Source organism: Oreochromis aureus, linkage group 16 (genome assembly GCF_013358895.1).
Source record: "Oreochromis aureus strain Israel breed Guangdong linkage group 16, ZZ_aureus, whole genome shotgun sequence".
NCBI classification, from domain to species: Eukaryota; Metazoa; Chordata; class Actinopteri; order Cichliformes; family Cichlidae; genus Oreochromis; species Oreochromis aureus.
Genome location: NC_052957.1, coordinates 10,376,547 through 10,391,220, shown reverse-complemented (window position 1 = coordinate 10,391,220; position 14,674 = coordinate 10,376,547). Strand labels below are relative to the sequence as shown.

Below are 14,674 nucleotides of genomic sequence, written 5' to 3'. Positions count from 1 at the left end.
CATGTCACCTCTGCTGCCTTTCCCACCTGATGGTTTCTGTCACTCTGTCCTGTATATTTTTGACATGTTTTAACACGGCGTCCCTGCTCACACACAAACCATTTCTCCCCACAGGCAGAATGAAAAAAAGAAAGAAGCTGGAGAAGCATGCTGTTAGATGTTTGGTAAGTAACACTGTAGTTTAGCCATACAAGTTCTACTACTTCTATAACTGCGAGTACTTCTCTGCATAAATAAATTGTAAATTTTTACTGTTATGGGAGTGGAAAACCTATTTGATCTAATGAATTTTAGGACTGCCTTTCATCTGGGGAGTGTGGAGATTTGCCTCATCCCAGTCTACAGGGCCTCATTATAGTGTTTTTATCCTCTTGGTGGGATCCTCATCAACTGGGCTCAGTCTTTTGAAGCTCTAAGGCACCTGAATTAACAGTGAAAAGCATGTAAAACCTGACACCAACCCACCATGAATAAAAAATGTATGCTCAAATGTGCAAAACAGATTTGATTAAAATATATTATAAAGAACTTCCAGTATCAGAGTTTACACTTTCTCAACAGACACTCTCATTGTAATAATTAAAACAAAAGTACCGAAGTGATCATGGGTGCCTAATAAGTAAATGTTAATGTGCTGTATACATAAACTGGAAGAGTTTCTTCGGTGATTGCACAATTTAAGTATCTCGTGTTGCTGGCAGAAGCACCCCACTCCCACAAAATTCACATTTCCAAAGGCAACATTGCTTGATTGCAATGTAAATCTCAAGTCTGCTGATTTATTTTGATGATAGTCAATTCTTTAGACTAACAATGAAGCTGCTAAAAGGTTTTAATCAGGGCTCCAGAAAAATAATCACTTCTTAAAATTAACCACAGTCGGTAGCCAGTGATTTTTATTTTCCAATAATTTCCCGTCTCATGTTGAAGTAACAGTTCACGTTTGTCAAGGATGCCCTTGAGAAACAGAATATGTGTTATCTATAAACTCTTTTTTTATTATTTAATTTTTTACATCATATTAAATCCAACTACATACATTACATTAGTGTCTGCGGTAATTTTACAGTTCGGTAAATTTGATAAGTAAAAACAATATAAAACCTCTGGCATGACGGAACCTTTCAAGGTGAATCAACATGCATGATTAGCCTCTCTCTAATGTTGCTGACACTCAATGTTGCATAAAGGCTCGAGGACAAATATATATATAAAAAAATCTCTTTCAAAACTATGAAATGAATGTTCCATATATTCATTTCTGACATCTTATATACAGTAACTCAGAGACAGAGCCAGCGGTTGGGCAGCAGCATCCTTCATCAGTGACAGTAAGTGGACAGAAGCGTGAGGAAGATTAACTAGAGAATAATTTGGTTTTTGAAGCCGCGGTTGAGGTCTTTATGTGGGAGGACAATTGAGTTCAGTATAATCACCTCAGAGGGGATCGTCACGTTACAACCTGAGGAGACAAAGCAAGGCAGTATTAAGTCTCTGCAAAGGACAAAGACAGTTTATTGCTGTTCTGACTCTCACATCACTCTCCAACATTATATGTGTAGCTCTTTTTAGCCACAGTTTACTGAATTGTAAAGACAACTGTGACAATTAGTGAATTTTAATTTGCATACCACCTCATTCAAAGTGCCTTACCTGTGATTTACAAGCTGATTCACAAATATCTTAAATAACTATTCAAATACATGCAGGAACTGGGCCTTAGGTATTGGTTTCTTTCCAATAACTAATTTCTCAGAACAATATACCGAACACAATACTTGAACAGATATATAATTTCAAGTCAGAGCAGGCTTACCTAGAATTGTAATTGAGGGGGTGAGTTTTCCTTCTCTGAAGAGTGTCTCGCTGTCGATCTTTGCATAGGGATCATTTGGATTTGGGTCACTTGGGGTTCCCTCTACTCTTGCCCACTTGCCAATGGTACTATCCCATCCCACAATGCTGTTCAAAACACAGCAGTGATCCTTGTGGAAGGGGGAAAAAGGAAGTTAGTGAAAAACCGGGAAGCCTTCAGCAGATAATTGTTGTGTTTCAAGTCTCCACATCTGCTTTAATACAGGTGTTCCAAATTCTGGGGGAGACGGGGGATAAGATGTCACGTATTCCAAGGATACGTGACATAGTGTGTAACAATCAATTCAGTGATTCTATTGGCTCTCAGAGATAATGTAGATAGGGAATAGAGGGCGGAATATGCTCATTTTCTTGTCCTATGTGGTCCCCATCTTTAGAATTAATTATTTTTGGGGAACCCTTGGCTATAGGTCATTAGTCCCTGGAGGCCCTGAAACTCCACTTTAAGCATCACTCCTCCATTAGATATTGTTCAAACATGAAGAGGGGGAAAAAAAAGCAGTCAGTATTACAACAGGTAGTGATGATTTGTATGAATTGCTCAAATTACAAATTGTTCTTCTAGGCAATGCGCAATAAAAACCAATAAGTCACCAGCAGTATAAATTCATTTTAAAAGGCTGCCAGTCATCGCTGGAGGTGTGGGATTCAATTATTCCAGCCTCAAAATCGTTAAAAATGACATCTTTGCGTGAGGTGCATGCGACGATATTTCTAGTGTGACAGATGAGTAAAGATAAATTTCAGAGAGGTCATAGCTGAAGTGTGGATAATGTTTACTAATAAAATGTAAAGATGATCACCTCAGATAAATTCACTTCCATGTCAATTAGTTTGAGGCTTAGTATAATGCCAAGCAAGACATGATGTCTGATGAAGTGAAGCAAGTTGAGCAGGGAACTGGAAATTACACTGCTCAACTTTAAAGGAACGCTTTTTAATCAGAGTATCAAGTCAGTTAAACTTCCGGAATATTGATCTGGTCAGTTAAGTAGCAGAGAGGGTTGTTAATCAGTTTCAGCTGCTTTCGTCCTAATGAAATTAACAACAGGTGCACTAGAAGAGAAGCAGCAATGAAACAACATCCTTACTTCCTATTTTTTCACTGTAGTTTTGTATTCAGGTAGGGTCAGTGTCACTACTGGTAGCATGAGGCGATACCTGGACCCTACAGGGGTTGCATAGGTAGTCCAACTCCCCCAGGAAGTCACATCAAGACATGACTGACCTCCATGATCGCCCAACCTAAATCCAACAGAACACCTCTGGGACATCATGTTTCGGTCCATTCGATGCCGCATTGGACCTCAGACTGTCCAGGAGCTCAGTGACGCTGAGGTCCAGATCTGGGAGGATATCCCCCTGGACACCATCTGCCTCATCATCAGGAACGTGCGCCCATATTGCCAGACATGCATACAAGCACGCGGGGGCCACATAAACTACCGAGTACCATTGTGAGTTGCTGCAATGAAATTTCGGCAAAATAGACTGTCACGTCATTTTTTCCACTTCTGACTTTCAGGTGTCTTTGAATACAACCCTCTGTAAGTTGATCACTTTCATTTCCAACATGTCATCCTTTCATTTCTAACACATTACCCAGTCCATATCAGTATCGATATCAAGCATGATTTTTTTCTAACAGTGTACTTTATATTCAGAGGCAGTCACCTGTAAATTTGCACCATGGAGGATGATAGATTCTCGAACTCTGACACCAGCGCCAATAGTCACTCCAGTCCCGATGGAAACGTTGGGACCCAACTGCAAAGAGAAAAATTACTGTGTGAGATAATATCTGTACCATTTCAACTAGTAACCCCAAATTAACTTATCAGACCATCTAAAAGCACATCCTTTTCTTTTTTAAAGTTGAATACAGTATGAAATCTTTAATATGAGGCTCTGCTGTTAACAGGAATGACATTTCTATTTAATGCATATTGCAATACAACAAAGGAAACCCCTTACCACAGCAGTGGGATCAATATTAGCTGTAGGATGAATATAGACATTACCTGGAGAAAGGAAAAGAAAGCAAGTATAGATTTGTTTGTTTCATTATGAGGAAGAAAAAAAGATACAGGAAGTTAATAAATTGTACCAGTTATTTTGGGGCCTCCCTCCTTATTTGTCGCCAGTCTTTCAGGATGAGTTGTGTGATACTGGTTGAGGTACAATCGACTGGCATAAATTGCAGACCTGAGGGGGGAAAAAAAGCCAAAGAAATAAAATAAAGAAACAAGTATAAATCAAGAGTCTCTTCATTTAAGGTGGTAATTTACATTTTTGTACAGCTTATAGCGTAATCACACTGCACAAAGACTTCCTTGGTGAGTCTACATTGACTGTATAAACAACTATAAAAACTTACTCTCTGTGTCAAAAGAAATAAGTTGTACTTCAACAAGGTTTGGAGCCTATATGTATGCAAGTCCAGTGTCTCCCATATTCTTTGACATTCAGGGTTGCAGTATCAAATTTATGCCCTCTTGAATGCGACACCATTTATGACACATTCACTCACCCTGCAGATTTAATCTGGCTCCAGAAGCTGAGGGTTTTATATACGTAGAGTTTTCCCTGTCCTGCCAGGGCAGTGAAAATGTCCTGCTCCAGCCTGATGGCCTCAGCTCGGTGCCAGCCGTTGGTTGGCTCCTCTCTGCCAGAAATAGATCATCAGTCGCACAGAGTTACAAATCCCATTTTTAAAAATACTGTGCACAAAGCTAGAGGCTGGAATTAAATTCAAGACAGAATCGGCATAAACTACCCTAAACTGAACGAAACATTATTTTTGGAGTGTCAGCTGAAACCGTATATTTTCTGAATTTTGAAAAAAAATGAGGTGACAAGTTTTCCAGAATTCATAACCTAAAGCTGTGGCCAAGCCTTGTCCGCTCACCAAGACGAAAACTGATGACTTGCATGCCAATGTTGCAGCGTAGACCAAGCATGCCTATTTACAACCAGGGTTGGTCGTTAATGATCAGGTTCAGCTTTCTCTCCAAACATCAAATAAACAATACACATATACAAAATGTGAAGTTTTATCACGTTCCTTTTTCTTGCCAAAGGTGAATAAAGAAATGAGAATTACATCCCGTTTTCCCCTTTCACTCCTCCTGTTCTTGAGTAGCTATTAAGATTCTTCAAATATTTAGTTGTGTACAAAAAAACAAAAAAAACAACCCAGCAGTTCCCATTACCTCTAAAGTCTCTTAAGAAAACATGAATTTATTGCCCTACTATCCAGCCTGCAGAGTCAAATGAGAACACCGAGTTAAAATGCATCACTGTTATCTTTGATGGTGTCAGTGCTGGGCTGAAACCAAAGCTGATTACCTAGTTGTGATCCAAAACTTAAGTAGAAGAGACTATGTGTTCCATACTAATCAGGGTCTCTGGCATAGTGTATTGTGAGAGCCCTGAGATGAAACAGAGTGTTAAATATTGATGAAAAGAATATTTTAAAGGATTGCACCCATAATCGAAGTTTTACCAAAAAGGAGGGGGTGTGGTTAGAGGCAAAGCGGTCCCCGAGAGACTGCAGTAAAAGCCTTCTTATTTCTATCAAGTATCTCTGATGTGTTCAACAATTTTGCTGATTCAGTGCCCAGCTTGATTTAAGTGCTATTGATGTTAGCAGGTGAATTATGCAAAGCGTGGTTTGACCTGTTGTAATATATTTCAAGTGTCCTTGGTGTGGTATTTGTTAGGTCAGCTACTGTACAGTGAAAACAAAGTGAAAAAGTATCAAAGATAGTTTTTAAAAATAAATAAATTGATCCCATGTTTGATTATAGCTTCTGTGAAATAGCAGGGTACACTCAGTCCACATGCATATTATTATTATTATTTTTTTTAAAAGCAAGTCCTCTAGTGAAGCAATGTGCAAAGCGAGACATCTGTATCAGTTTGACATGAAGCTTCACTATCTCTAAGCTGTCTCTATTATAGTTTTTTTCTAGCTTCTTCAGCAGAAACTATAGAGACAACCAAATGTGTTGAGCCTCTTTTAAAAAAAATAAACAAACCATTTCAAAATGCAGTTCTTCAGAAGAGCAGGTTACAATAGCGTAGATGTTTCTGGCTATATATTTTTTTAAAACCTACGCATATGGATGTGAACTGCATTTTGTCTATACTCTATAAATTTGCAACTACTCCTGGAAAAAGTTAGAGGACTGAACAACCATTCTTATTAAATATGAACATTGTCCTCCATTACAGATGCTTTATGTAGTGCTCTACACTAGAGGGGTTAGCGATGTTTCATAAAAGCAGGCAATGGTACCTCCTGATCTGAAGCTAGTTAAGCTTCTTTAATCTCTAGGACATACTGAAGTCAGCAGCAGCAAAATCTTGGCTCCTGTTAATCTTGCTCTTGCCAAGAGCTTCAGTTTACTGTGTTTACTGGTTCATTCACTGCCTGCTAGTCCTTCAACATGACTGACTAGAGGTCAAAGACTGTAGGGAAAAATATGGGCAGAAAGGAAGCTGGATGAATTTACTATCCTATCTAGAGGCAAAATGTGGTATTACAAAGGCCAGACTAAAAGCCTATTTATATCTGCCCTTGTCACCATCCTGAAAAGCGACATCACAACTGCCGGCCTGAGCCAGCCTCTGGTGTCATTTCAGTTTGTTGGGTCCCTCTTGACTTTTTGTAACTCGGCATGGGTGGCACAGTTGGATTGAAGACACGAGTGTTCGATCAGTGATATATCAGTATATATCAGGTGCTCAGGGATTCCCAGATTATACAAGGGAAGGTGCTGCAAAAGGCTGAAGAGATAAGACTTTATGAAGAAAACTTTGTGTTGCTTTTTTTTTCTGGTTTCAATTTATTCTACTCTTATAGCAGTGCTGATGCAGAAGTTTTATCTCAGTGGTGACACGCATATTTCAGCAGAAGAATGCAGCAAGTCAAGGCATGCGCTCAGTGTCAGTATAAAGCCTCGTTTATACTCCGCTGCAGACACCGACATGGACAGCAGGAGATCTGACAGCTGAGTAGTCATTCCTGTTATACCTCTTTGAAGCCTGCAGCGCATGAGTAGTTGGCGTACTATAATGTAAAATCTCCGTGGATGACTCGGCATGGTTGCAAAAAACAGGCAGACACACAGAAGGCCGCACAGACCCATCGCGCTCACTGTCTAATGACAAAATTTGCACTACTTTGACCTGAGCATGCCCTAGCAGACTAACAGAAGTGGAAAGTATAATCAAGTATACTCAAGGCGGGGATGGCGCTGTGGTGATGTTACAGTCATGTGACACAATGACTGCAACAACGATAAGCAAACAATAAGCCGGTTGGCATTCTAACATTACTAGATATCTTTTAAATACAATGCAGAGACATCTTTGACATAACATCATAGCTGTTGATACTTTTAGTTAATTTTCAACGTCTTGAGCTGTTTCACAAGGCATAATCTTATTTATTTCTTAAAATAGTCCAGCTAGGAGGTCATTAGTAAAACCTGGGTACACCAACAGAGCAACGGTAAACTGAGTTTAAATTTCAGCTTGTGTACAGACTGAAAAGTCCTACTGGGGAAACGTTTCCCACTAGGTGACATTTTTTCACCTAGAAATCCAAAGAGCTGTTTTACCAGTTTCCCCAGTCTTTGTGTTAAGCTAAACAAAACTGAACTGAATGTAAACATTGTTCAAAATGTCAGACCATGAAATTTAAGAGACAAAAAAAAAAATATTGTTTCCATGTCACTGTGCACAAAAAAGTGATACAAGTAGCATTCACTAGGAATTCTATACGCTCTTAGCATTACATGGATTTATGCATGTGACTCACACCATACACTAAGTGCTCTAAAACCACACCTTGCAACCTAATTGTACCCACTTACCCATCATAGGGGTATCTGATGATTGTATGAAGAGACAGAAAACATGGCAGGGAGGAAGGAAGGAAAAAAGACAAATGAAGAGAAACAAAGAAATGGAGTAAATGGTATTCACACACATTCCCACGCACATACCAACAAGTGGGAGAGTTACAACTCACAGTAACATGTCCTGCTGGTTCTTCTGGAAGACTGCACCGATATGTTGGAAGATGTCTGGGTTAAACAGGTATATACCGCAGTTGATGATGTCACTCACAAATGTGCTTGGCTTTTCCACATAATGCAAGACCTACATATCAAAAAAGAAAGATCAATCATAATTTTAACTTTCAGCAGTACAGAGTAACTGTCTAGGAAGACCAAATGGTTAAATACCTCATTCGTTTCTTCGTTTTCCACAATACAGCCATAATTCATGGATTGCTTTCTGTTTGCCTGATTAGAGAAAATGTCAATATAATTTAGCATAATCTCAAATTCTATAAAGAGAAAAGATCTAATATAACCATTTTAATTGTAGTCAAAAAGTCAAACAAAAACCAACCAAGTAAATCTAGTTTTACTTTCACCACAGTTCACGTTCCAGAAACTATATCGTTAATTAATTAGTTAATTATATCGTTTTACCGTTGTCCCAAGGATAACAAAGCTGTTCGGTTCTCCGTGTTCTTTCTGAAATCTGAGCATCTCTGTAAGAGGAAATGCTGAACAAACATCAGCATTCAGTACAAAGAAAGCCTCTGGACTGCCAGAGACAATCTGATCTCTGAAGTGATAGATGCCCCCTCCAGTGCCCAGGGCTGCATACTCCTGCAAGTACCTGTGGTGAAGAGTTAAGAAGAGTGAAATATCTACAGGTATTCAGCAACGGGCGTGCACAGTGGCAAGTAAAGCATTACATTTGCCACAAAAAAGAATAACTTTAAAAGACAAACAGAATCAATATGGTGTTCTGGTTTGTGTCATATACAAAATGTATTTATAAATCTTGACACTGAACGAGCACATCCTCATAATTCTCACAAGCTCATGTCGCTGCTATCGATATACCTAGGAAATGTAAACATTTTTCTATAAAAAAGCAAAGCCAAAGGCAACAGCTCCACTGTTTACCTGATTGAAATTTTGAACTCCTGCTGTGCATTTAACAGAAATCTATTCAGTTCTTCATTTGGTTGATAAAAACCAATGAGCAAAATCTCCTTCATGTTTGGAACCTATAAAAAAAAGAAAACAAAAAGGATCAACATTAGAGTGATTGTGGCTGCTGTCTGTGTCACAAAAAGCCAAGAAATTCCCAACACCAACTACTAATGAGACGACAGTTGCTTCAGTATTTTAAGACTTACTAAGCTCTTACAAAAAAGAAAAAACAAACAAGAGCCAACATTTCAAAACTAGTGACAATCCAATACTTTAAAATGAAACTTACCTTGGCACATGCTTCAATGTGGTGCTGAAGCATGGGAACACCAGCTACTGGAAACAAGGGTTTGGGCACTTCAAATGACAGTGGCCTGAATCTTGTGCCTGAAAAACAGTGTTTAAATGTTTTAATAACAATAATAATAACTTTTTTGTAGAGCACTTTTCAAAACACATGATTACATGTGCTTAACAGTTCAAGTCACACATAGCAGATAGGTATACAAGTTAACATAAAGACAAAAAGATGCAATCAACCACACGGTCAGACATTCATTCCAACATACACACAACTAGTTGCAAACTATAGCTGAAAATAAAGGGGAAAAGATTAAGGGAAAGGTAACCTTTAAAAACGAGTTTTCAGCTCATTTTAAAGTCAGCCAAAGTGATTGACTGAGGAAGGCAGTTCTACAGTTTAGGCACAACAACCTCAAAAGCACAGTCACCTCTAGTTTTAAAATCAGAGTGGCGGACAGGTTTCCTAACTCCTAAGGTGCGAAGTAGACGTTCCAGATGACTGAATAGCAGGTGTCATTTTTGTACCAGTTCTGAGGTTAATGAAACAAGACAAACAAGTGACTTTGAGATGCAAGAATTCACTGAGGTAGGAGAGGCTCTTGAAGTTGTTGGGCTTGACAGAAAAGTACAATTATGTGTTATCTGCATAAGAAATGATAGGAGAATCCATTTAAACTATTAAGCAGATGGCCCACATGTAACGTATATAAAGAAAACAGAAATTGTCCAAGGACTGAGCCCTGAGGGGTTCAGAGGTGGCCATACATTGAGTAATATGAATTCTGAGGTATCTGTTCAATAAGTATTAAGAAAACCATTTGAAAGTAGTACCAGTGATGCCAGCCTGTTTTGTAGTCTATTAATAAGAGTAGCATGAACAAAGGTTGCAGATAAGTCAAGCAAGACTAAAATAGAATGTTCACCCTTCTCTTAGTGCATAAGAATATCATTAGTAATCTCCAATAAAGCTGTTTCAGTGCTGTGGTTTTGTTGGTAACCCGACTGGAATTTATTTAATTTATTTTAAGATGTTCTTCCTTTAACAATCTGAAGACACTAACAAGCAAGAACCTTCTCAAGGCTTTTAGAAATAAACGGGCGTTTGGAAATTGGCTTGTAATTAGTGGGATCTAAGGATATTTTTTCAGCAGGGGAAAGATACTCGCTGTTTTAAAGCCACTGTTATCATATAGGTCACTGTTCTCTCAGGATCTCACGTGTGTCATCACTATATAACATGGAGTTTATGCACAAGAAGATCTGCATTTACTAATCTGCCTGCAGTTCTGAGTGCTTGGGTTGCTAGTCTGTTCTTTACATCACTTCCACCTTCCCCATGCTCTCACACTCCATTCTGTCATCATCACTCTGGTTCTTGGCTGCTTTCTGTGAGCTTCTGTTCTGTGTGCTTTACATGTCAGTCCTCTTCTATAATTTTGTCTTTCAATCTTTCTTGATTTATTTTTTATATATATCTTATGTATTGTTTTATTTATTTATTTTATTATTTGTTTTGGGCCGTTCCTCCATAGCATGCCTTCTGTTTTGAAAATAGAAAAATCTGAGCAAATCATAACATGAGGGCTCAAGTCGTTAATAAGATAAGAGTACAAAGCAGATACAGTAAAGGGTACTGTATGTAAGTACGTAGCTTTTTTCTGCAGTTTTCTCCTAAGTATAAAATAAAAGACAACAATAAAAAAAAAAGGATAACCGATCTTGCCGAGCTATAAAGCTCTTCATTACACATCCATTAACTTTATTATTTAATCTTTACCAATTATTTTTAAAAATACAATAAGTAATCTAAAATACTCTTCTATAAATAACTGTCACGCTTGCTGAGAGGGAATCACATTTCTGCTTCAGTAGTGGAAGGCAAGCTAAAGTTTTTTTTGGGGGGGGGGTTCCAATAAAATCTGTGCACAGGTTGGATTATAGTTTACAAGACGTGGTCATACAATATTAGGGTATAAAGGCTATATGGGTAAGATTTTACCTCTTGTTTGTGGGACACGTTGTGACACGTCAGTGATAAAAACAAGTTCAGCCAGCCTGTTAGCATTAGCAGCCTAGCCTTGCTTTAAACACACTTTAATGACTTTAAAAAACATGCCAAGGAAAAGAGTTACCTTTCTGGGGGCCTCCGATTAAAATGACCGCCTTCAACATCTTGACAGAAACGCTGTTTGGTGACACGCAAGACCTGTCTGGAAACTATCTGCAGCAGTAAGCAACAGCTGTGAGAGCATTTCCGCACTCACTTCCCGATTGTGACGTTAACGAGATTATCGTGAAATCACGGACCAGAGTGTTCGGAGTGAAACGGAGTCAAGCGTCTGAAAGCTATGGAGTACAAATGCTCTTTTTTAAATTACCAGAATATGCCTTTGTGTACGTGGGACAGTAATTCAAGATGACTTTTAACTGTATCAATTATTATGTTATTAATTTATAATATGCTAAATATTATAAATACTAAAAATATATCATTTATGATACCACTGCAAACTCTTATATAAATAAAAAAAAACCTTTTTTACCTTATGTGTCTCCTATAAATCAAACTAAACATCTGCACTTTTTTTCTTAAAACCCCTTCTTTGTGCTTTAATATTGTTGCATTATTTATTTATTTGTTTGTTTGTATATTTATTTTATGTAGCATACTTCTTCTAGGTGCTTCCTTTAGAGGTCGTCACAGTGGATCTTCCTCCATCTCGAGCATCCACTTTTATCACACCAAATCTCTGCATGTCCTTCAGTACATCCATGAACCTTTTCTATGGTCTTCCTTTTTTCCTCCTGCCTGGCAGCACAATTTAAAACACTCTTTGTCCAGTATATATCCCCTCTCCCTCCTCTGCCCATGTCCAAACCACTTCAGTCTTGTCTCTCTTAACTTTGTCTCCAGACCACTCAGCCTGAGCTGTCTCTTTGATGTATTCATTTCTAATGTATTTCATTGTGGTCACTCATTGCATCTGTAAGTGTACAACCTTCAGTTCCACCTCTTGTCAAATCAAACATCATAACATTTTTTTTTTTAAAGCTAAGTGCTTTCGATCTAACTTTCACATTCCAACTTGGTATTCAGTATCTTGCCCATGGATACTTTGGCATGCAGACTGGATCAGCCACCCTTCAAACAGCCACCCTTTGATCAAGTCATTGAACTACCAACCTCCTGATTAGTAGATAACATGTTCTACGTCCTGAGCTAAACCCCATACCACATTATACGATATGTAGTCTTGAAGGGTTTAGCAACCATGTTGTGAAAACATTCTAAATTACCTTCTTTAGTGAGAAAATAAGATTATGAAGACCTGGGCCTGATATATCTTTGATTACTGCAGTAGATAGATAGAGCAGTCATTAAGTGATACCTGTTCTATTTGTAACTAATTGTCAATAAAACTAACATCAAAGAGAGAAGAGCTCTTAAGGGTAGAACTTTATTTGCCCTGAAATAAAAAATTTCAGGCCTGAAACATAAAAACCTTCGATAATAATTATACAGGCTTTGTGCATGGGTCGCTAACACCACTGCACCCTTAAGAAAACCAACAAAACATGCCTGTTATGGTCCTTTTGTAAACATCAATCAAACCATGTAATGCACATTTACAACTGGGTCACAAAGAAAAAACCCATAAAACCATATAAAGTGTCTTAGTATGGTCTCAGCAGGATCAACGCAAAGCCGTCCTTAAAAAAGATATTCTGTCATTCACTGTTTTGATGATGGTGAGAGAGATTTGCTAATATAAAATCTACAGGGTTTAAACTGGGCTGAGATGTACTGACTACAAAGGACGCGTCATTTTCATACACCACAAACCTTATGGATGGAGGGAACTGTAATCCTGAAAGAGATCACTCCCATCAGGATAGATGGGATCAAGGTGATCTGTCAGAATAACTCTATTCACAGTGAACCCAACATAAAAGGAGACCGGTTGGCAGGCAGGTTTTTCCTTTGATTGTGTGATAAACTCCCACAATATTAACTGATTATACTTAATCCTAAACCTGTAATGTGCCACAGTTTACCACTTCTCACTTGCACTGTATTATAGCTCTTGTTTTAGTTCTAATAAATCCAGTTCTACCTTTGTAAAAAACAAAAAACAAACAGAGTATAAAATCTGGTTATTACAAAAACTACTGGATTGTAATCCTACAGCCTGCTGTAATATTTTATTACTGTTCGTCTATTCCTTTTTTAGAACATCTCTTGCATCCACACAAAGTAGGTTATTCCCTTATTTCAGTTGAGGGAAGTTCTAGCAGTGGGGAAAAGAGCTCAGCTGTCAGTTTTGAATGCTTGCAAAGACAACACTTACATAGCTCTAATAGAAGAGTTTACTTTCATGCTTACTCATTAAAACATAACCTGAAGTAAAACAGTCTCCCATGTGGTAGTATTCATAACTCAAACATATGCAAATAAGGTGCAAGTCTGCATCAAACAAACAGAATAACATTTTAGTCAACAATCACCAAGGGACAATGTGCTCTGGTACAGGCTTTTCTGGAGGAGCAACACAGAAATCTGAAGCGCTTTCAAACCCCCTCAAAAGTTTAAAGATTTATTTCTTTTTCATTTTGGCCCTCTGCACATAGACAGAAACTGCGTTATACTTCCTTTGTACAAAAAAAAAAACAACACAAAGAAGGAAAACAAAATGTGCAAAAGAGGACTGTTTTCTCCACTGTATTGTCACATTTTTTGCTATCAAATGTTCTTATAAAATCCTAATCTAGTCAAATCCCTTATGAAATTTCATGTTTAAATTCCAGCAAGATTAGATCATAAAAACTGTACGTCAAAGTTTCTTTTTAGCTCAGCTGCTGTAACACACCTGTTTTTGTGCACAATTTTAAATAAGTCCGAATTAACATCAGTTTTAGGCTAATTTGTTTTTACAAACAACCAACATGAGGACCAAAAGATGCTTGGCAATCTTTGCATAATGTCTTAGACCCGATTCACTATTTAAATGTGAACTTCAGTGGCATGAAAATACTGAATCTATGGAGAAGAGCTGGTAGAACTGGAAAAAACTCACTTTATCGATGGGTACAGTCACGTGACTTTCCACTCACAGTCACAGACTTTAAAATGCTAAAGACTGTGAGGAGTGACCATGTGACCAGACCGTGACTGTAGCTGCTCTAGTAATAACATGAAATATCTATGAATATGGGAGTAAAACAATGGGACGATTCCTGCCACTATCACGACCAATAAGGATCATTGCGGTCTAACGGGATACGAGTGGTATGCAACACATGTGGCAAAGCAATACTTTCAAACTTTCACAACACTTGGCCCTTCATGAAGTTCATGAACACGTTAATGACTGATAAATATGATTTAAATTGATTACTGTTCAAGACATCAGAAGCAAACATATTATGAGACTGGAAGAAGTATGCATGAAGGTTATACTGTGAGCATGGAC

At 38.1% G+C, this 14,674-nt stretch overlaps 1 protein-coding gene across 2 annotated transcripts; it reads right to left on the bottom strand.

The window, feature by feature from the left end:
* Positions 1–865: 865 nt before the first annotated feature.
* Positions 866–11,492, bottom strand: gmppaa (GDP-mannose pyrophosphorylase Aa). 2 transcript variants are annotated; one of them, XM_039600364.1, is made up of 13 exons: positions 11,336–11,492; positions 9,190–9,287; positions 8,871–8,974; positions 8,385–8,577; positions 8,133–8,192; positions 7,916–8,046; positions 7,758–7,772; positions 4,406–4,540; positions 3,983–4,080; positions 3,850–3,896; positions 3,550–3,642; positions 1,817–1,985; positions 866–1,462 (listed from the first exon to the last, which is right to left on the bottom strand). In XM_039600364.1, the coding sequence occupies exons 1-13, from the start codon at positions 11,373–11,375 to the stop codon at positions 1,362–1,364; spliced, it is 1,284 nt and encodes a 427-aa protein (XP_039456298.1). In that variant the 5' UTR covers positions 11,376–11,492; the 3' UTR covers positions 866–1,361. The 2 variants fall into 2 exon arrangements, with proteins under 2 accessions (XP_039456298.1, XP_031590987.1); XM_031735127.2 differs by lacking the exon at positions 7,758–7,772.
* Between the last annotated feature and the right edge of the window lie 3,182 nt (positions 11,493–14,674).